This window comes from Podarcis erhardii, assembly GCF_964252035.2.
Source record: "Podarcis erhardii genome assembly, chromosome: 6".
NCBI classification, from domain to species: Eukaryota; Metazoa; Chordata; class Lepidosauria; order Squamata; family Lacertidae; genus Podarcis; species Podarcis erhardii.
The window spans coordinates 60963899-60987534 of NC_138510.1; the positions used below are offsets into that span (position 1 = coordinate 60963899).

The following is a 23636-nucleotide window of genomic DNA, read 5'->3' on the forward strand; positions in this document are numbered from 1 at the left end:
AGACCTACCTGACCCCGACTTCCTTGAAGGTATGTTGCCTCATCAAGCAATTTCAATAACTTCTGGAAACGACTGTCATGGTATTCAAAGCGGTTCCCAAAAGTGATAGAACAAATGATATTTGAAACAGCATTATTAATCTGAAAGTGAGGGTTAAATGGCTGCCCTGGAGGGAGGAAAAGATGGTAGAAGAGAAATAAGAGTGCTTATGGCTTCCATATAACAAGAGCAAAATGTGGGGAATGTAGGTGGGTGTGGATAGGGTTGGATCTTTGAACAGAAGAAACCATTTAGTATGAATGTTAAATCCAGTAATTCAAGGACTCTGTATAAGACATTAGGCACACTGTGCTTTCAAGTGAGCATTTGCCTTCTTTATATTTCTTTATAGGCTGGGATTATTCCACAAAAGGAGGACATAGCTAATATTCTACAGGTGGAAGGTATCTTAAATATAAAGGTGCAGTGTTGGAGTTTTATACTACTTTCTAGCATACTCATCTGTGAGAGCATCAGTCAAGATCTGGCCAAGGCAGGAGGTTAGGAAAGGGCATTTCTGTAGAAGTGGCTAACTAGTATGGCCTGGACCATCTTAACTGGAGGCAGAAAAGAGATGCACAATAGAACAAAACAGCACATCCACTGCCACACCTGCAGATGTAAAGGAGAAGCAGAGCTGTGTGTCTTCAGCATATCGCTGACAATGTACTCCAAAGCTCAGGATGACCCCCCTCAGTAATTTCATGTAGATGTTAATCATCATGGGGGATAAAACTGAACGTTGGGGAACCCCACATGGGGCTGAACTGCACTCCCTAAGAATCATCCTCTGGAAATGACCATACAGGTAGGGATAAAACCACTGCAAAGCAGTGTCCCGCACCCAAATTCTTTAATATCACAGATAGTGCCACTGGTTTATGGGCTCTGGTGCTCACCATTCTCAGCTTCAATTGCATCTGTTAGGTATCGGCTCTCCTCCTGTATTCGTTCTTCTAAAGACCTTTTGCCCAAACCAAAGTTTCTGAGAGTTGATAAGGCAAATCGTCTTTGTTGTTTCCAACCAGGGCCATTAGAGAAGAGCAATCCTAAATAGGAAGAATTGTCATCATTTAGCAAATAAGGACTTTTAAAATGAGCAAATAGTAAGTTAGGAGAGTTAACAGACCTTCTAATTATAAAAGAGGACTCCTCTCTCCCCTAAGCTATCTGGCTTGCCTGCTTATATCATACTGAAGAGACTGCAAAGTTGACTTTGCTGTTTCATCTGCTGCAGCTGTTTCATTGCTGCTTTTCATTTGCTTTACTGTTTGTATAGTATTTTAATACTAACTTTATTTCACTGTGGGAAAGGTTTTGGGAACACTGATAGAGCAAAAGTGCAGCATTAAAAAAATTTGGGGGGGGGAGAATGAGAACATGTAAAAAATCCAAAATATTTTATCTGTAGGGCTCTTCTGCCATTTAAATACATGGATCATCCATGGACCTGGACATCTGAAAGGACACTGCTTCCATTCCCACTGCCCTCTCCATCCTTTATACAGATAGTCAGAGTTACAGGGAAGGCTTAACTCAGCAGCTTTAATGAGGCATTAGGTGTTCCAGCACCCAGTCCATGCCAGTGACCCCACTCATGACCACTTATGCAAGTAGTAAGTGCAGTTGTAGGGGTCAGTGCAGCCATGATTGCTTCTCTCTCAGCCAGACTCAGCTTGCAAGCAGCATGACCCCCTTAGCTGATACCTTCTCTTCTTAGGAAATGTTGAACTGAACAGATCTTGTGGTTGGAGGTTTCCTGGTAGTGTTGATGCTTTTCATGGAAGTCAAAAGGTCAGACTTTGTGGTTGGAGAGTTCCTGGCATTGTCAAAAAGGCAATGTCTAGGAGGGAGGGGGTAGTGGCAGAGAGTGACCACAGGACCTGCTGAGACCTGCTTTTGGAGGAACTAAGCCTTTCAAGTGTAACTGAAGACTAACTGTGCTGGAGGGCAAATGGAGATAGTCGTAGGCTGCCTGTGCCATTTGGAGCCCTGATCATGCAGTGCTCTAAAATGCAGAAGGAATGTACATGACTACAACTGACTTTCTGCCACATAAGTTTGTTCTCCATGGAGGGCCAGTGGGTTTTGGCAGGCTGGTGGAACACAGGAGATGGAGATAGTGTGCATATTTCCCAAATGCACTTTCTCCTTTATCTCAGGAGTGGCATGATGCCTGATGAGGGCCTAAGTAAAACCCCAGAGCAGGTATGAGGGTGAACTGCTGAATCTGACATTCTGATGCCTTTGTCACAAATTCACAGCAATTAGGCTAAATAAGCAGGCATGTACCATGGTCATCTGAAATTCACTGAACTGTAGGCACAAATCGCCTGATCAGCCATTATGCTAAATGTCAGGGAACTGACATCGGAGCCAGAAGTGGAGGCAGGGCTCCCAAGCGATGCCGGAGAAGGGCCAAGCAGGGAAAGAAGGAACTCATCGGCTGGGGAAGGAAATCAGTGTAACACCAGGGATAAAGGGGGGCGGATGGGGGAATCGGAGGGGAGGCTCCAGGACTCTTCGCTGGAGACCAGCGGGGAGAGCACAGGTCCTCCGCTGCCCACACCCACCCTGCGCAGAAGACTTCCGCACAGGGAAAGTAGGCGTAGACTTGGCGTCAAAGAGCTTCTTTGCTGGAAGAAGTTTAAGAAACGCCCACTGACGGATTCTGCTAGCGACTGAACAGCCACGAAGTGAAGGGCTGTCCAGCCAGGAAAGGTTAACCAGGCTACCTAGCCTGGAGTGGCGGCAACTTACGCACGAGCAACCCCATACAACCATTACACTAAAGAAGTAACTTAGTAAAGAAACTGTTTTCCAGCTCCTTTCAGGCCACCAGCATGCCACAAACTTAGAGAGAATGTAGAATAGCGGGGGGGGGGGGAGAGATTATGTGGATCCATTTCCAAGGCTCCCAATACGAATTTCAAGGATATTTTTCTTTATTAGATTGCTTTGTAATGCAACACTATTCTCACTTTTTTAAAGAACAAATGAACTGAAATGAAGCTATCCACTTAAAAAACAAAAAGACACAAAAAGGCATGAAAATGCAAATGTTATTAAAAACAATATACAATATTCAAAAAAGCAGTATGGCAGAGAAAACTGCAAAAATCTGGACTTGCCACCCAATGCATAGTAAGCTCAGTCAATCTGAACAGTTGAGAGGGTATGCTTCTCTGACGCACATTAATGCTACTGCTTTCATTCGGTGCAATGAAACAGGAAATGCAAATAAAAAAAATTAATCCTCAGTCGTGAAAATATAATGTTATTAAACATTCTAAGGGCTTGTACAATTAGGGCAGACTTTTAAAAGTTCTATAAGTTTAAACAGTTGACCATATTGTAAGAAACTTACCAAGCTTCTTAAAGACTTCATCATTAAGAGGAACGCTTGGACGATCGACAAAGTTTTCACCCTGATGGACAAGAACCTCCTTCACCAGGTGCAATCCATTCACAATTACCAACCACATATTTCCAAACTGAAGGCTGATGACATTGCCATATTTTTCTGAAAGCTGAATGGAGAGGGGGGAAGAAAGTTAGAAAGAGTATGTAATCCTTTATACAGTCATACTTGGGTTCTTGAACAGAATACTTTCTGGAAGTCCATTCTACTTCCAAAAACGTTCCGAAACCAAGGTGCAGCTTCTGATTGGCTGCAGGAGCTTCCTGCAGTCAGTCGGAAGCTGCGGAAGCCGCATCGGATGTTCAGGTTCCAAAGAACTTTCACAAACCAGATCACTCACTTCCAGGTTTGTGGCGTTCAGGAGCCAATATGTTCGAGTCACAAGATGTTCAACAATCAAGGTACGACTGTGTTAATCTGTCTGCTTGATGCTTATTGAATGCCGGTATGGAAGGAGGAAACTTTGACTGCCATCAAATTCATCAGAAATAGCAGGAATGCCTACAGGATTTCCTGGGCTGGGATGCTGTCTGAATGGGTCCCCTCCTGAAATCTATTAACAAGATGGGCCATTTATGGTAGTCTAGCCTACCTTATAGGGACACAGGTGGCACTGTGGTCTAAACCACTGAGCCTAGGGCTTGCTGATCAGAAGTTCGGTGGTTCGAATCCCCACAACGGGGTGAGCTCCCACTGTTCAGTCCCTGCTCCTGCCAACCTAGCAGTTCGAAAGCACATCCGGCGGAAAGGTAAACGCCGTTTCTGTGCGTTGCTCTGGTTCGCCAGAAGCAGCTTAGTCATGCTGGCCACATGACCCAGAAGCTGTATGCCGGCTCCCTCGGCCATTAAAGCGAGATGAGCGCCGCAACCCCAGAGTCGTCTGCAACTGGACCTAACAGCAGGGTTACCTTTACCTTTAGCCTACCATTCAGAGTTGTTGCAAAGATAAAAGACAGAACAGAAGGATAATGTGTACAACCTTGAGCTCCCATGTGAAAAATCAAGAAACAAATATGTAACGTGTGTGTGTGTGTGTGTGTGTGTGTGTGTGTGTATACAAGATACAAATATATGTCAATTACAGATTATGTAAAAAAAAAAAAAGGCTGGAAAAGCAGCCGCCTTGCTTTAACTGCAATATTTTATGATCCTGCTATTTATAGCAAAATACAGAACTAAACCAAAACAGTTTGCCAACCCAACTCTCAGCCCAGATCACAGAGCTGATCTGAGGCAGCTGGAGCTGCAACATTAAAGGCCCAGTTTCTAATGGAAACTAAGCCATAGCTGTCAACTTTTCCCTTTTCTTGTGAGGAATCCTATTCGGAATAAGGGAATTTCCCTTTAAAAAAGGGAAAAGTTGACAGCTATGAACTAAGCACACCTCTGGCATTCTGTTCTAAGAACTATTGCACTGGAAAGCTAGCTTCTTAACATTTATTTATTTTTATTAAAGCACAGGTTTCTTATCTCTGATTCTATCTTCTTTTTAAAAACAAAAATAAAGTATTATTTATCTTAATTTTGACCTGAAATTTGAAAATGAGTTTGTGGCAAGGGCAGGGGACATCCCCTCACACACACACACACACACACACACACACAGCCCCCTGGAAATACACAATGCAGCTGCAAAGCTGCACCAGATCGTGCTGTATATTTGGGCCTAAGGCAAAATTTGAGAAAAGCAAACTTTCCACTGGATTGAGGAGCCGAGAGAGATCTAGCTGGTTGCTATGCTGCGCAAGCAGAGATCAGGACTTCCTTCTTGGGCAGAGAGGAAAAAGGCAGTGGGAGTGAAAGGAGCCTGCTAACAAAATAGAAGCATACATCAACTGACTTACTTAAGCTTTAGAAAATATACCTCTGGATACCAGATGCTTTTAACAAACAACAGAAAATGCATTTGTCTTCATGCCCCATTTGTGGTCTTCTCCAAGACATCTGGATAGTGACTCTCGGAATCAGGTTTCCAGACCAGGGGGCATCTCAGCCTGCTCCCTTCTGCTGCAATTTTGTATTTATCTCATGCCAGCTGAGTCCTTCATCAAACTGACCATTTCCTTCATCCTTACCTTTTGTACTGAAAGATGAGTCTTCTTCAAATCCAAACTGAGTGCATTGCCCAGCAAGGGAAGAGCTATGGGTCCTGGGGGGAAATCCTTTGGGCGACTCTTGTAACCAGAAAGAAGTAGAAATGTAGCCAGAAACACCAGAATGACCTGCAGGGACAAGGCCTCCCAGAGGACAAGGAGAAACTGGAGCAGCATTTTCAAACCCTTCCTATGTCAGAACAGACTGCTCTGTGTTGAGGGAAACTTGATTCTGATCCAGCTAGAGCAACCACACCTGCCCTCTTGGTCAATGTTCCTGTGAGAAACAAGGGCAAAGTCTGCACATATTGTTTTAAATCACGCACATAAAGAGGAAGAACCAAGATTACTCATTGGTTGAGTAATTCTACCTACAGTGAAGGGGGGGGGTGTTTGAGATTAGTTTTCTTATATAGAATCTATCATTTGTGTTTTCACTTATTTGAAAAGTTTCCATCCCAACATTTATAAGAATTCTCTTCAAGTGCAAATCAAAACTCTCTCTCTCTCTCTCTCTCTCTCTCTCTCTCTCTCCCTCTCTCTCTCTCTCTCTCTACTTCTTCTCTGGAGGATGTTTCTATGAGACCTTACTAAGTCCTATGAGAATACAGACTTGATATGTAAACAATATATAGTTTTTCTATTAGTAGCTGCTTATTTGACAGTCTCACAGGGCTGGAAGGAATTCTTAGGTTTTTCTTTAAATATTTGGCTGCATAATACAATGTTTATACTCATACCTGAGAAACTGACTTAAACCAAGGGTATGTCAGGGTGCAAATAGACCTGTGAATTTTGCTCCATTGGCAGGCATTCCTTACTTATATAATAGGCCAATCTCAAGGATAGCAAGTCCCAATGAAATATGGTATTAATTTGTATTCATAACATTTGTTTTTGTAGTTTCTGTATCAGGTAGGATTTTGTTGTAACATCTAATTAAATGTGTAGTCTCCTGAAAATGGACTTTATTTTATGAGGTAATGGGCAGGAACCCTGCTTTTTTACAGTTATTCTTTTTTTCTTTATTATATTTCATACTTCTTACTGTGTCATTTTTTTAATTCCATACTGAAGTCTCAAAAGTATTATTTTTTAAAAGAACACTAGACATGAGATTAGTTCAGGCCAAACATTGATCTGGTTCAAGACTCTCTAAGAACTTCAGGCACAATGTCCCCAAGAAATATCTGCATTTATTTTTTTCAATTGGGCTTTTTAAAGCTGCACACAAGAGAACTGATGGAAAGGAGACACATCTCTTCTGAGCTGGATCCGTTTCTGCTCCAGCCCCTGTGAAAATGAGCAATACCTGCTAATTCAGCCTCAAATATTTTTAGATCCCTGCCCGAATCATCCTTGGTCACTGACCAAGCTGGTTGTGGACCATGGGAGTTGTAGTCCTGCAGAAACTGGAGACCCAAGGCTGGAGAACTCTGCACTAAAATGACAATGGCAGGCCAAGAAAGAAAAAACCTTTCCAAATCCTCAGCCTTACTTGCTAAGGTATTTCATATTTACCATTACAAACTATTTCTACCTAAATCTCCCGGAAAATTTTCATTCTTCCTGAATGACAAGCCAGTAGTTCCAGTAAATGATTCATCTTACATTGTTTTTGTTCTGTTTAAAACAGTGGACTAGAGTCTGACTCTGGCAAATTCACTATTCATGATTAGGAATGAAAAGGTAGCTACAAATGATCAGTTGGTTGCTACTAGTTGCTGCGCTCTAATATAAGATGTTGCGGTAAACTGTCAAAAGGATACCCTCTTGTGGTTTTAACTTGTAATTGCGCACCAACCACCAAATTGATGTGTCTATTTTCTAACGGCTGATTCAGTTTTCACGCTGTTACCCACTATGTTAATAACAACAATGCTTTCGGAAAAGAATAAAACATATGGAAAATGCCTTGGCCACGTTTAAGAATTGTATGTGAAATTTTGATTTTACTATATTTATAAGCACATTTAAACTTTGTGTTGGGATTGGGGCCAACAACAGAGAACAAAGTGCATGAATGGTTAATTCCAATGTGTTGATGCAGTTAACGTATGAAACTCTTTGCCAGTTCATTTCACAACAAAATGTTTATTGCAAAACATTCTAATTATAGAAACACAGGCAGGACATTCCATTAGACTCTCATCTTGAGTTAGGATCACCCACATTCCTACAAGCAAACCAATGCCTTTTCTTCACCACAGCCAAGGACAATACCAGAGGACAACCAGGTCAGGTTCCCAGGAGCCCAGCACTTTGGACCCAAGCCTACAGCAATAGCACCTACCAGCTGCCCTCCTCCTGGAGAAGACAGGTTAGAGTAAAGACATGGGATGCAGGCTCTTATGAAGAGAGCCCACAGTGTCTTGGAGACAGGACCGCCAACTCGGAGCTTCCTTTTAAGAAAGAAAAAGCAAGCCACTGGGACCCTTCTCCTGAGAGAAGAGAGAAAAAACAAGCAAAGCCCTCCCTGCTTTCAGCCAATGAGCAAAATTGCAATGTTTGGACACCAGCTAGCAACACCCCAGGGTCCTAAACAGATGCTGATTCAAGTTTTCTATCCTGCCTTTGTCTTGCTGTTCATTTTGCATAGCAGCTAGGATGAGTCTGAGACAGGTACTCCTCCCTAGAAGCCAGTGCTTTTTTCCTGGGGGGGGGGGTGCAAGGGTACGCAAACTCCTAAACTCTTTGTGAATCTTTCTACTTTTCTCCATTTACTATATTTATTTTCCCTGATTTGAACTATAAAATGGTGATTTTCTTGAGTCAAAATGAGAGTACCCCTAAACATTTTTTTACAGGGGAAAAGGCACTGCTGGAAGCTATTTTGTGCAAATATTGTGCTGGAGGATAGGATAGGCTAAGGTCCAGGAATTTATTTAGAATTCAGTGCACAGTTAACTTACAGAGGTTAAGCTCAGAGGTTAAGCCTTTCATGTTCAATGGACATACCCCCCAATAAATCAAATTGGGTATGGGATTGCAGTAACCAAACTAGAGTTGAAGAATTTAAGCTCTACTAAATTGTTGGGGGCAGGGGAGAGAAAAAGATGTCCCTTCAGTCTTGCTTACCTTTCTGTTTGCTGTCTTTCATCCCCCAACCCCATCAAGACATTCAAGTGAAACTTTCCACTTCTGTGCCTGTTTACTCAGAAGTAAATTCCATTGTGTTCAATGAAGCTTGCATATGGGCAACATACTGCAGTTTTCCTTATATAAGATGAGGGTTTTTTAATTATAGAATCATCTAAAAAAATGAGGGTTGCTTATACACGAATAGTGCATAGGGGGGACCTGCCGCAAGCAGGAGATTGTCAGTGGTGATTGGGTGGGTGATTGCCGGCTGTGGCAAGGGCTGGTGTTGATTGGCTGTCTCTGTGGTAAGTGGTTGGCCGATTGGTGGCAGCTGGCATTGAGGGGGCAGACGATAGGTGGCTTCAGTGGTGCATGCATGAGTCAGCGTAGGTCAGCGTTGGGTGAGCGATTTTTTGCAATCCCCCCCCCCAAAAAGCTCAACAACTCTGGGCAATCTCCCCCCATTTTCTTAATTAGGAGTCTCCAAAAATAGGGGGCGTCTAATATATGGGTGTGTGTGGTTTATACACAGAAAAATATGGTATATAGGGTTGCAGTCTCAATCTTTATGCAGGAGGTATGTTGTTGTTGTTGTTGTTGTTGTTGTTGTTGTTGTTGTTGTTGTTGTTGTTGTTGTTGTTATATTTGTACCCCACCTTTTCTCCCAATGGGACTCAAGAAAGTTAACCAATAAAAACAAGAATCACTAAAAACATAGGAAAATTGACATTAAAATCAATTAAACATTAATAGAATTAAAATGATATGTAAAATCTGTATAAAATCTACTAAAAATTACAGTAAGAAACAGCAGGGTACCAGCCCTTTCATTAAAAGTAGTCAGTTCCCAGAAGCCTGTTGGAACAGAAAGATCTTCACCTGCACTGGAAGGACCACAAGGAGGGAGCCAGCTTAGCTTCTTCAGGAAGGGACTTCCAAACTCTGGGAGCAGCTACCAAGAAGGCCCTCTTCTGTGTCCCCACCAACTGTGCCTATGAGGGTGGCAGGACCAAAAAAGGGGTCTTCCCTGAAGACCACAAAGCCTGGGCAGCTCTTACAATAGAATACAGTTTTTCAGATAGCTTGGACCTAAGGCGCATAGAGCATTATGGGTTTTAGCTATGTGCAGCTGCTGTTGTATTTGGTTACATTCCGGGTTTTTTTATCATTATTTATTTTTCTTGTTAGAATTTATATAGCCATCAGGTCCATATTTACATAGCACTGAGTGGGAGATGACAATTCTGAAAAACTCCAATGAGGTCAACAGCAGTTGGGTATGTTTAGCCTCGAAAAGAGGAGACCCAGAGGAGATAAGATAGCCATCTTCGAATATCTCAAGGGCTGTCACATGAATGATGGAATAAGCGTTTTTTCTCTCCTGCTCTGGTGGGTATCAAACTCCTCTGTGTGTTTTTACATGGAATATGATGGAATAAGCGTTTTTTCTCTCCTGCTCTGGTGGGTATCAAACCCACCAAATCTGGTGGGTATACTTCTTTTAGGACAAGAAGGCTTTCAGTCATCCTTGGAAGGTTCTTGGAAGGTCTCTTGTTTTATCAATAAGTCACTGACCTTTTGTAGTGTCTTCTGCAAGGGCTACTTCCACATTAGGGGAGGAATTCAATAATGTGCAATAACGCCAACAGGGCAAGCATTTCAGCTTGCCAGGCAGACAGACCACCTGCTGTCTCCCTGCACCCCGGTATACTCACACTTAAGCCATTTTTTTTTGGGGGGGTGCCCCTGGAGAAGTGGGGGGTAACCATCTTGTGCAAGCTTGAGCATCAAAGTCTACAACTTGGAGTTCCAACTGAGCTCTTTTATTGTGATACTTATAAGACATTGCTCTAGCTGTGTCCCCAGGACAATTTTAAAAGTCACATACTTGAGATCATTTATGAGAAGAACCACACACCAGTCATGCAGATTGAACTTGAGAGCTTCTAAATACAATGGACATGCATTACTATTGAGCTATGACTATTGAGCTGTCCCCCTAAGGACAGAAACTAAGGAGGCAGTGCTGGCTAAATTCTTCACCATCTTCTTTTAATGAGCAGTGCCATAAAATGAGTCCCCTCAGCGAGAGATTGCGCATATCCGGTATGGCTGGGGGGATAACGTAAGACCTGACCGATGGTCAAGGCTTAATGTCACGCCTTTTGGAGCCTGGAAAGTGAACTTCTGAAGTAGGGAAGTGAAGAAAAGAAAAAGCTCAGTCCTGGCCAATTGTTCTCCAAGACAAACTCGCTTTCCTAAAAGGGGAGGAGACAGAGAAAGAGAGAGGGTGGGGGGACTATGTTAGTAGAGTTTACATCAGGGTTCAGCAACCTTTTTCAGCTGTGGGCCGGTCCATTGCCCCTCAGACCATGTAGTGGGCTGGACTATATTTTGTTGGGGGGGGGGTGAACAAATTCCTATGCCCCACAAATAACCCAGAGATGCATTTTAAATAAAAGCACACATTCTACTCATGTAAAAACACACAGATTCCCAGACTGTCCATAGGCCGGATGGAAAAGGCAATTGGGCCACAACTGGCCCACGGGCCTTAGGTTGCCTACCCCTGGTTTACATCTTCAAAGCAATCTCTGTAAATCATACTTCTCAAACCAATGCATGAACACACACAAAATACAGCCATTCTTTGAAATTTACAGCGTTGTTCTCCAACCAACCAATGTGTACAAAAATGCATATTAAGGGAAAGTGTAAAAAAAATATATGCCTATATCAGAGAAAAGAACATACAAAAATCCATTATATTAGGGGACTTGTTTACAAAATTGTGTATATTAGTCACAGTGAGATTTAAAAATGTGTCAATAAGAAAAACATGCACCAAAATGGGTTTTCTTTTCAATTGCGGATGGCAGCTGAAATGTGGGAAACTGAATGTAAGATTGGGAAAATGAAGGAAACCAAAGTTGAATTATGATTCAGTTAATAATTCCCCGAGAAGTTGCTTACTTTCTGAGCTGCATAGTGAGAAGCAGGCTCCTATTCTCAGGGTGCAGTGAAGAAAACAACTTCGTGAGCATGGAGAGGGGAAACACTTTAACAATACAGCCTAACTCCCTGAGGGCTGCTCATGAAAGATATCAGGAAACACCCCCTCAAAAATCCACACTGCGCTAGTGTCAGCACCATTTTGTGTTACACCATACAACCCAAAGGGCAGCCATTTTGTGACTGGTGCCCACAGCACTTTCTTCAATGCCAGATGTGCCCACTGGCTCTAGGAGGTTGGTGACCACTGCAATACACAATATAGTTAGCAATATTCCAAGGTCACAGTAACTAAGCTGCCATCATATAGCCCTTCAACTTTTGTTACCTGCAGAGAATGGCAGGAATGCTTCCCTTCTCCGGAACTGACTGTTCTCTAGAAAATGGCCAGGATTAAACATATTGGGTGTTTCCCACTCATCCTCATCAAAGAGCACTGAGGTCAGGTTGGTGATCAATATGGTTCCCTGGCAAATAAAAAGCAGAGAAGTAGATTAGAAATGGCAAGGTGCTTTCACATATATTTGAATTTATAGCAGTACTAAGCCTCTATCCCCTGACAGAAAAAGAATATGTTCTGAATGCAATATTTACTTCTCATTATTAAGTAATTCATTCAAAGATTTCCCACAAAAGCACAGTTCCAATATAGATTTTAAAAGACATTCAAAGTCTGCTGGACTACGAAAATTCAGGGTTAGCAACACCAGATACTGGCTAATTTCTGACAGACTAGCTACCCATTCAAACTGAGACTGGTACAACTCTGTATTTAGACCACAGGTGTCCACATGGTGCCCTCCAGATGTTTGGGGATACAGCCTCATCATCCCTGAATTCTCGCCTGCCACGTGGGAGGCCCGGGTTCGATTCCCGGCCAACGCACCAAGAAATGTAGCCTTTCTAGGCCCTTTTAACCATGGATAGGAAAATGTTGCACCCGAGCAGGGACGAAAGGAGCCAAACGACACCAAGGGGTTAAATCCAGAGAAAGAGCTTTTATTCTGCCATGGGGGGGGGGAGAGGAGCAAGTGTGATAAAGTCACAAAACAAGCACAAAGTTCACAGCCATTGCACAGAGTATATATCCCCTTCCAGTTCCCTCCCCTTTCTCCTCCCATGTGTCTCCTGAGCATGAACAGAAAGTTCCTGTCTTGGGACCACTTTTGGACTCTTCCCAGGAAAGGGGGTGAGAAACCAAGGGGGTTTCAGAGTGTTCCAGTTATGTTTCATTCTCGTGCTTTGGCATGGTTCCCGGACAGAAAGTAAGTTGCAATCTGGTTTTAGCAAGGCCAAAGGCTCTAAAAAAAACAATGGACTCTGTTCCCTACCTTTTGTTGCAGTCTTTTAGTTACAGCAAGAGGTATATGCTTAGCTAATGCTTTTTGTCTTAGAGGAAATGCAGTTTTAAAAATGCTTGAGGTGAGGCTTTGAGGCCTGGCTGGGGGGGGGGGATTCACAAACAGTTTTTTGGGGTTTCTTGGGGTAATCCTAACTGTTCCCCTTCAACAGCACAATGTTGGCTACCCCTAGTTTAAACTTTGGATTAAAGTGTGTGCAGTTTAATGGAAGAGCAAAGACAGACAAGAAGAGCAATATGTTCTTAACATTTACTTTGGGCACATGAAACCCAGCCAGTGTCGTGTCCTTAGTTGTCATCCGGGTCCCATTCAAAGGCACAATGCTGCTTTTTCTTTGAATTTCATGAACAACCGCATTGGTATAGGGCATGCTGTCCCTGTCATCCATCGCTGGCTGGCGAGACTGGCCAATCACAGAATCTATTTCCTCTTGGACCCTTGCTGCAAAAAGAGAGAGAACATCTGCTATAAATAGAAGAGGAACAGACATAAACTAATATCTGCAGAGGAGGCCCATCTCGTCGTTCCACCTCTGGGTGCCCTTTGCCACTAGAGTGCCAGCATTGATTCAAGACTCCTTTTTCCCCACCCAAGATCTTTAGTTGGAATGGTTCATCTTCTGCCGAAATAGAATTGTTTTGGCTGTACCATTTATTAATTATTTTCTTATCATTCCAGTTCAGTTAAGGATCACTTCCCAGCGGGCACCCCAAAGTAATTTGCAATATAACAAAAACATATGGGGGAAATTCTTGCTCTTCTGATTGCTCATTAAACGGAAGAATTGCAGTTTGCCAGATAGAAAGTTCCCTTTCCCCTTCTCTTTCTGCACTGTTCTGTGGCCTCTCCCAACCTCCTTGGACCAATTTGAAGGTGTGAGAGAGAGAAGTACAGTGGCAGGATGCTCTGTTGCACAAGTGAAGTCCTTGCACAGAACTTCTGCTTTTATATATAAAAACATTTATAGCATATGCATATATAATTTTTTTGTGGGAATTAAACTTTACAGAGTTATGTGGAAGAGAGCCCAAGTCGTTTGACCCTTTGCCTTTTCCCTCCTATAAAAAATACACAATACACTCTCTTTAAAAGTTAGAATAACTTTTACTCAGTGTACTTGCCCTTGTTAGATTAAACATACAATTCAGGTAGGTGTTACTTATGTTAACTAATACATATTACATAGATTTGTATCGAAGAATGACTGACGGTGCTACACACTGACTAGCTTTGAGACAGACAGCAACACCACAGAACATAACTGCTGCCCTAGCTGTTAAGACTGTTAATAACTGCCAAAACTGAACCAACAGAAAATAGCAACCTCAGACATATGACATCACAGAGTTCTACAGGCCTTGTGTGCAATAACCCTTTACTTAGCATTTTGGATGCTTTCATCGCACATTTTTAATACACAACAGCTTAAAAGAACAACAGCACATATATTGCAAAGTGACATAACAATATGGCATTGGGAATCGATCGAAAAAAGAGAAGGGTGGTTGGTACTCAATGTTAGGCGAATTTACGGCAGGCACATTGAAGTTATATAGCCAATAAGTCAGATACTTTGATTTCAATAGAGGATTTGTTGAGTGCAACCCAAAGTAATGAAAGACAAGTAGGCAAATGATGGTTCTACCTTGAATTTCCGGGAAAATGGCCATGTACAGCAAGGCCCAGCGCAGGGTTGTGGAAGTTGATTCTGTTCCAGCAAAAAAGAGATCCAATGTTGAATGTAGGAGGTTGTCTTTATGAAAACTGGAAGCAGCATCCTCCTTAAAACAAAGAAAATGCACCAAAGGGTTCATCTGTCATTAAAAACACCATCCCAGTTTCAGTCCTATATATCAAGTGATGGCAATGAGATTCATGAGCCCTATTCCTGACAAGTGTCCTGCATCTAGCACAGCCAAGTCAACAGCCCTGTGAATCTGGTGAAATTCAGGCACTGGACAAGTGGTGATATACGGTACATTATTTCCTATTCATGTATATGCACTTTTGTGTGTGTGTGTGTGTGCGCGCGTGCACGCGCACACATGCACATACACACACAAACAAACACCTCATCAGTTTGTCTGCTTTCATACAGAGCCAATGGAAACTATATGGTAAGTTCTGATCCTTTAGATTGTGTCTCTGCTTTCTGTTATTAACTATTACTACTATTAATACTACCACAAACTATACTTTTTGTTTCTTACCGTGGCCATTTGATTCAGGTACGCATCTATTAAGTCTCTGGGTTCAGATGGGTTCCAGTTTTCTTCATGTTTTTCAATGATTTCTCTCACAAAGGATTTCAGTTCTCCCCAGTTTCTTTTAACGGTCTGATGGGGCCCTGGCAAGTGCTTCATGAAAGTGGGAAATGCATTGTACAGCTGAGGAAACAAATACTAGCATCAGATTTGTGTGCGGAAAGCCCTCTCATAACAGTTGCAGATCATGCTACTATCAAAGGAGGTAGCAATCCATGCAATGGCTTCCCATGAAGATGGCTACCTGTTTGAAAAATGCATGCACCTTGCCTGCTGATATCAGGAAAATGATGCCAATGTAGCTTTCTCATTTGATGATGCTTATCTGCATGGGGTGGCCTTTCACAGATTCTAATTGGTAGGTGGAGAGTATGGAATTAAGCCGTGTATGTCACTTGGGATTGCATCACTGTGTTCATTGTAAGACATGCTCTGGATCTTAAGTCCTGCTTATGAACACCACTCAATACCCAGTGTTATTTAGCTACATAAATATTCCAGCACAGTGTGAGAATGTTCCCAATATGGAAAATAAAACTAACTAGCCTTCTCATGATATGTGCTACTTGTCCAAATTCTTTGATTTTAATCAGTCACTCATGTGATTCCCCACTTAAAGGCCTAAAATGTATCGTAGCACATGATTTTTAGTTGTTATGCCTGCTTTATAATACTGAAGACACCCCAACTCATACATCCTCAGTATTATGATAGACAATGTTAAATAAAAACAAGATGTCAAAGGGACTTGGTATGGGGTGAGATGCTTGAATTACAAGTTCAAGGGAGAAAAAGAAACCCGAACATAAAGAACAATGATGGCCCAAAGCGAATGAATGAACAGTCAACAAGAATGTGGGAGTGTGCCTGGAACCAGAGCGACTCTGTTGTGGTTACCCATAAGATCTCACAGAAGATGTACCTGAATCCAAATACTTCCCTGAAGATACATTATCTCATCAAAGAAGCGCAGAAACTTCTGGAAATTGCTGTCATGGTAATCAAAGCGGTCCCCAAAAGTGACAGAACAAATAATATTTGAAACAGCATTATTAATCTGAAAGTGAGGGTCAAATGGCTGCCCTGGAGAGGGAGAGAAGAAGAAAATGGAGAAGGAATAAGACTGCTTATGGCTTCCATGTAACAAAAACAGAAGGTGGGGGAAGTGGGTGGGTCTGGACAGAGTATGGGGGGGGGGACAGCAGAGGTTCTTCAGATAGAGGATGTTTAGATGGCGCAGTGATGGAGTTTTATACCCTTAGTGGCACATGCTATAGGTATAAGCTATCTAGCACATTGTTCTGTGAGATGATGTTTTGAGGTTGTCGGGGCCAGATCCCCTCAATCCCTGGATGCAGCAAGTGTTAAAACATAAGCCAGGCTACCTTCCTTATGAGGTGATCACCTGGGGGATGGGCTATTATGGGAAACAAAGGAAAGGACCTCTGTGCAAGCACTCCCATTGGGAGTGTTAATATTGTGACTCCCCTGTCACATCTTAGGCTCATGTTGTATACATGTGTAAATAAACCATATATCATAAATGAGCGTAGCAATTCTGTTGCTCTCCTGTACTAGTTGAGTGACTTTGGGTTTCAACTGCAGGTCTCACTACATACATGGAGCCTGACATTAGCAGAGGCTTCTGCGTTTTAATGGCAGCTGAACTCCTACATGCCACAATGGACTGAGTTTTGCATTGACACCCATCTAACCATGGGGATGTCCCAGCTTATGCAGAGCTGCATTTGCACAAAGCAGCACTTGAATGCTTCATACCACGACGAATGTATTTTTTAACCTTTCATATGAAATAGGCTTTTTTGACTCTGGTTCGCACCTTTCTCAACTTCAATAGCTTCCTTTAGGTATCGGCTCTCCTCCTGTATTCGTTCTTCTAAAGTCCTTTTACCCAAACCAAAGTTTCTGAGCGTTGATATGACAAATCGTCTCTGTTGTTTCCAGGTAAGACCATTAGAGGTCAACACTCCTAGATGAGAAGAAATAGCAAGCAGAGCAGGGCAACCAAGATGATTAAGGGTCTAAAACGGAAGTCTTATGAGCAATGCCTGAGGTAGCTGGGCAAGTTTAGCCTGGAAAAGAGGAAACTTGAGAGGAGATATGATAACCATCTTAGGACTGTCACATGGAAGATTGAGGAAGTTTGTTCTCTCCCTCTCTGGAGAACACAAACCAATGGCTTCAAGTTACAAAAAAGGAGATTCTGACTAGACACCAGGAAGAACTTTGTGACAGTAAGAACTTTTTGACAGTGAAATGGACTTCCCAGTAAGCAACAAAAATCCACTGTGTGTGCAGGTGGGAGGAAATGAAGAGGGAGCATGGGAAGTGTCCCCCACCATTTATTAATTTACCCTCCCCCCACATAAGGTTGCACTCCCATATGTAAAATAAATGGAGGTTGTTAGCCCACTGTACTAACTTTGCCCTGTGAAAAAAAATGGGAACTGTGATGGAAAGGCAGCATATGTTTGAAATACACAAAATGAAGTAAACGTATAGGAACACGTAAAGCAGTCAATATATATTTTACAAATGTCCCTTCTGCACTGAAGCCATTTAGGACACTCTGGAATTGCTTTTCTGGATTAATGGTACCTGTTTAATGTTTATATGGTCTTGATTATTTAATGATATTTCTGGGGGGGGGTTTCATTTATTTTTGGCTTTTTGATTAGATAGGCAATAGGAAATGATGAGATAATGTTATTTAAACAATTGACCATAATTAAAAGTAACTCACCCAATCCCCTAGTGATTTCCTTGGTAAAAGGAAGATTTGGACGATCTATGAAGTTTTCACCCTGATGAACAAGAGCTTCTTTCACCAGACGCAATCCATTCACAATCACAATCCATGTTTTCCCAACCTGAATGCTGAAGACATTGCCATATTTTTCTGCCAGCTAGAAGGAGAGGAAGAATGCAAGACAGGATAAAATATCCCTATGTGGTCTTTATTAATATCACTGGTCAACAACAAATTTGTTGTCTGCGTTTTTTCAGTTGATTTAGGACGAATCTGATGCGCTGAATCCAAAAATCACATTGGTTTTGCTCAATCAGGTCAAGTTTTTGAGCTATGGCCACATGTCATTTTTTTACGTTTTTGTTCACATGTACGCTTGTGTGGAGCATTTTAGAAGAAGTTGGTGGGGGTAAAATGCCATGTCGAATAATTGTTTTGATTGGAAATGATTATTTTAATGACAAGAAGTATTCAGGTCCGATAGTTCTGGGTGATTATGTCGAAAAGGGATCAGTTTGAAGTCATAAAACCTCGAAATCTTCCATAAATTGGTGCGGCAAAGCATAAAGTTGGGGGGTCAAAACTAAGTTAATGGGGCAGCCGCCCCATGAAGTATCCTGATCTTCAATCAGCACATCATCCTGTAGCTCATTGTGATGAAATTCTAGTGCCTATCTTCGGAGAACTTCCTGACATTAGTGACAAAGATGAAGAAGAAAAAGTGGTTCTTGAAGATGATGCTCCACATCCATTTTCCCAAAAGGAGTTGAATGATCTAGTTCGCAACCTCAGCTTGTCAAAGGACTCTGCCGAACTGTTGGCATCCAGACTGAAGGAAAAAAACCTCCTCTCTGACAGTGCTGACATCAGCTTCCTCTGCAACAGGCATCAAGAGTACCTCCGTTTTTTCTCGGAAGAGAAGGACTTGGTGTACTGTGCAGATATTGCACAGCTTCTGCTCAAGCTTGGGGTGCCACAGTACGAACCCAAAGATTGGAAACTGTTCATTGACAGCAGCAAGCGATCACTGAAATGTGTTCTGCTACACAACGGCAACCAGTTTGCCTCTATACCCCTGGCTCACTCGAGTACACTGAAGGAGAACTATGAAGCGGTGAAGTATGTGCTGGAGAAAATTGGTTATGAGCAGCATAAGTGGTTTATTTGTGTTGACCTGAAGATGGTGAACTTTTTGTTGGGACAACAGTCTGGCTTCACCAAGTACCCATGTTTTCTGTGCATGTGGGATAGTAGGGACCATGCTCAGCATTACACGAAGGAGGACTGGCCTGTGCGGGAGGAATTGGTGCCTTGCAAAGAAAGGAACGTCATCAACGACCCTTTGGTGGACAGAGACAGAATACTCTTCCCACCGCTGCACATCAAGCTCAGCTTAATCAAGCAGTTCACCAAGGCTCTGGACAAGGATGGTGACTGCTTCACTTACTTGTGCCAGGCTTTCCCAGGATTGACCATGGAGAAGTTGAAACCTGGCATCTTTGACGGTCCTCAGATCCATCAGCTCATCAGAGACCCAGAGTTTGGAAAGTCAATGAACGAAGTGGAACTGGAAGCGTGGAAAGCATTTGTTCTGGTATTGAAGAACTTTCTTGGCAACAATAAGGCCAGAAACTATGCAGAACTTGTCAACAACATGCTGACTGCTTTCAGAAACCTGGGCTGCAACATGAGCGTCAAGATGCACTACCTATTTTCACATATGGACCGGTTTCCTGAGAACCAGGGTTCAATGAGTGATGAGCAGGGGGAGAGATTCCACCAGGACATGAAAGAGATGGAGACCAGGTATCAGGGTCGCTGGGACACAGTCATGATGGCTGACTACTGTTGGACTCTGAAGAGAGACCTCCCTGCCACTGAACATTCCAGGAGTTCCAAGAAACAGAGGTTCAAGCCCTGAAGTTTGAAAAATGGTGAAGCGACATGCAATTTACGTGTACTTACCGTTATCCATGCCCACCATTCAGTTTACAGTAAACCTGACCTGATGGAGAGAAACAGATGCCATTTCCTGATTCAGCAGTGCAAAAATACCCTAAATCAGTTGTAGAAATCTAGACAACATTCAAAAAGTAAAAAATTGTTGCCCAGTGTATTCTATACTAATTTGCCTGCTTGATGTTTATAGAATGCCTGTATGGAAGATGTAATCTTGGTTTCTCTCAAATACATCAGGGACATCAGAGATGCCAAAAGGGTTGCCTGGGCCCAGTACATGGACAGGCCCCCTTCATTCTCCTCCTGCAATCTATTGGCAAGAGCTGCTGCTTCTGCACATATATTAACTTAGGCTAGCCCACCACACAGGAATGTTGCAAATATAAGAGCAGGAGGGTAGGCTAACGTACAACAAAACACACAAACAAAAGCACACACACACATTTTTCCAGTCTTGATAAGGGTGAGGGGATCCTTATAGTAAAGCATCGTCTATAGGAATTTTAATTTGCTTGCCAGTTGTGGTTTTGTGGGACATGGAAGATCAGGGAGCACTGCATATCATCATGTTCTTCTCAGTATGAAGTTATTTTTTTCAAGGGAGTTAAATAATTTAAAACATTTTATTCTATAAAAGCAACACACTAGTGGAAAGAAGGAAATAACAGACACCAAAAAATGCTTTGTGTACACAAGTGTTCTTCTCCACTCATCCAGCATGAGGCTTGCAGCAACAAGAAGCTTCTACTTCTTATTATAAGTTTCTTTAGAAATGTCTGATTTACTTTAAGAGAGGGAGAAAGAGAGAGAGCGCTTTGGGTCCCTGTTGGCTTGGAGCCTTGTACATATGTACACTGTCAGCAGTTGTAAGGGATAGCCAATATTGTGTCGTCAGTGCCATAGTGTGAGGGGGACAGAAAAAAGTAAGAAAAAATGATGGGACTTCCCAGCTTCCTGCTGTCCTCTTCCTGCCTCCTTAGATTCAGAAAGTGTCTTTTTTAAAAGAAACAACCTATTGCACTAAATGACCCCAAGCAAGCAAGCAAGCAAACAAGCAAGCAGAAAGTTGTGTTTGATGTGTCACGTCTATCAGGTATATGTTATTGTTTAGTCGTCTCCAACTCTTCATGACTCCATGGACCAGAGCATGCCAGGCACTCCTGTCTTCCACAGGTATATAGTCTAAGCAAACCTGCGAAGCTGTTTGGCATCCTGTTTAAGAGGGGAACACGAGAAAAGCGAACTTACCTCTGGACGGGAGCTGGACAGAGCTAGCTGGTCATTAACATACCCAAGCAATACGTGGCTCATAGCAAATATGTGACTTTTTTCTGACCAGAGTTAGAGCGAAAAGGAAGAAGTGGTGGAAATAACCTGCTAACAAAATAGAATCATGCAAACAACCATCCTACCTTTTATGGCAGGTGCGGACACAGGCTTGTTACCGATGACTGTTAGGCAAAATAGATCCCCCAGATTCAGAGGCCATACACATCTGGATGGAACAAACCACAGGAGATGCATTTGCCTTCATGCCCCAGCTGTGGGCTGCTCAGAGACCTCTGGCTGGCTACTCTTGGAATCAGAATGCTAGGCTGGGGCATCTAAGCCTTATTTTTCCAGTGAGGTTTTTACGCTTCTTTCCACTGCAACGTCACCTGTTTTCTCATCATCTGGTTCATTCCTTCATTCTTACCTTCTGTGCTGCCAAATGTGGGTCCTTTGCACCAAAATGTGGTATATTACCCAGCAAGGGAAGAGGCCTGGGCCCTGGGGGGAAATCCCTTGGGCGAATCCTTTTCTTGTAATCAGCAAGAAGTAGAAATGTTGCCAGAAACACCAGAACAACTTGCAGGGACAAGGCCTCCCAGAGGACAGAAAGCAACTGGAGCAGCATCTTGGAACCTTTCAAGCCTTCCTTTGTCAGAGCAGACTGTTTTCTGTTGGGAGAACAGAAATCTGATCCCAGGAGAGCAGTTATACCTCTCCTCTTGGTTAATGTTTCTGTAAGAAACCAGGGCAAAGTTTGCAATCCATATATTGCTTTACATCACACCAACCAGGAGGCAAAAGGAGATGGCTTATTGAGTAATTGTTCTTAGGGGGAAGGGGGAGAGTAGTTTTCTGAATCAGAATATTTCCTTCTTATTCTCTTTTAACACACACCCACACACCCCTTTTTCACATGTACTAAATGTAGCTTAAAATACCATAAGCAACAACAGTTAGTCTGTCATTTCTTGGAAAAAGGTGTAACAGCATCTTTAAGTTGGAACCACTACTTAAAACAGGTTTGTGACACATATTAAAGACTCTAAACCAACAAGTTTCTCCAGTTCTTTCTAAGGGTCTGGGGAGGTTGTCTCAATGGATCATCTCATCTCATATAGGATAGGACTCATCTTGCCTCTGGCTACTCAGACCAAACAGGTAAAATTTCACTTGTTTTGAAGAGTAAAGATCAGTATCTTATCTGACATTTGTAGAAGAATTATCTGCAAGTGCAAATCAATGCTAGTTCTTTGATATCTTCAGACCAGAACAGGTTCAGCAACTCCCAATTCTAAAGCCAGTTTCCTACAAACACAATCCAAAATCTGATGTGGGGTGGGGTGAGATGGCTGGATATATTTTATTTCTTTATTTTATATTTACTTTTAAATTATTACGATTATATTCCACCTATGGTGGCATTAATGGTTCTCCTCTTCCTCATTTTATCATCACCCAGTGCACTTCATGGCTGAGTGAGGAGTTGAATCCTTGTTGCCCAGGTCCTAGTCCACTTCATATCCTTCCATCTTACTCCACCTTCTGGAAAAGAAGATGCAGAAGTGAACAAGCTGACGGTAAAGAGAGAGAGAGAAGCTCTCGACTCTCAAGCTGGCTCTGAGCAGATGTAGATTTAGGGGAGAGTGGCAGGGATGCTGCAACTGTGATTTAGAATGGAGTGAGATAAGTGGGGGGGGGCATTTTTGGCATTGCACAGGCTGCTCTTGAAATTTGAGACCCCAAAGTCCACCACTGTCTTGACCACAACATGGACACAACTCAGGTTCTTTTTAGGAAAAGAAGGCTTTAAGTCACCCTTGAAAGGAAGGTCTCTAGTTCTACAAATTAGTCACTGACCTTTCAGAGTGTCTTCTCGCTGCTTCCCTCTAGGGCTACTTCTACATTAGGGGAGGAATTCAACAATGTGCAAAAGCTCCAGCAGGGCAAGTATTTCAGATTGCCAGACAAATAGATTCCTACCCCCTCACCCCATACTCTCACCTGAGCCAAGTTTTTAGGGGGGTTCCCATGGAGGAGAGTAGGGGGGAGCCCTCTTGTGCAAGCAGAATCCCACCCCATATATCTTAGATGTACTCCTACAAGGGTTTCCTCACAACTCTCCATGCCCTTAACAGGATTCTATGACTGTATAAAACTGTATGATACTGCTGTATATGTATAAAGTGCAGATACTGCCTATTGTCACAGACTCAGTTTGGGGTAGAACTGGAATGCAAAATTTAAACAACAATCTTGCAGTGTATTGCAAGTGTGAGAGCCAGTGTGGTGTAGTGGTTAAGAGCGGTAGTCTCGTAATCTGGGGACCCAGGTTCGCGTCTCCGCTCCTCCACATGCAGCTGCTGG

The 23636-nt window shown here is 42.6% G+C and overlaps 1 protein-coding gene across 1 annotated transcript in view; it reads right to left on the reverse strand.

Moving 5' to 3' along the window:
• The window catches only part of LOC309344233 (uncharacterized protein), a 29068-nt gene extending 6966 nt beyond the window's left edge, over positions 1 to 22102 (reverse strand). Inside the window, exons 1-14 of the mRNA XM_081866482.1 lie at positions 21697 to 22102; positions 18036 to 18198; positions 17112 to 17261; positions 16194 to 16354; positions 15218 to 15394; positions 14653 to 14788; positions 13261 to 13448; positions 11975 to 12113; positions 10722 to 10892; positions 6866 to 6994; positions 5536 to 5750; positions 3407 to 3569; positions 939 to 1088; positions 9 to 166 (exon numbers count right to left, since the gene is read on the reverse strand). Coding sequence (XP_081722608.1) covers positions 9 to 166; positions 939 to 1088; positions 3407 to 3569; positions 5536 to 5750; positions 6866 to 6994; positions 10722 to 10892; positions 11975 to 12113; positions 13261 to 13448; positions 14653 to 14788; positions 15218 to 15394; positions 16194 to 16354; positions 17112 to 17261; positions 18036 to 18198; positions 21697 to 21897 — 2301 coding nt within the window. The 5' untranslated portion in view covers positions 21898 to 22102. The remainder of the gene's footprint in view (positions 1 to 8; positions 167 to 938; positions 1089 to 3406; positions 3570 to 5535; positions 5751 to 6865; positions 6995 to 10721; positions 10893 to 11974; positions 12114 to 13260; positions 13449 to 14652; positions 14789 to 15217; positions 15395 to 16193; positions 16355 to 17111; positions 17262 to 18035; positions 18199 to 21696) is intronic.
• Between the last annotated feature and the right edge of the window lie 1534 nt (positions 22103 to 23636).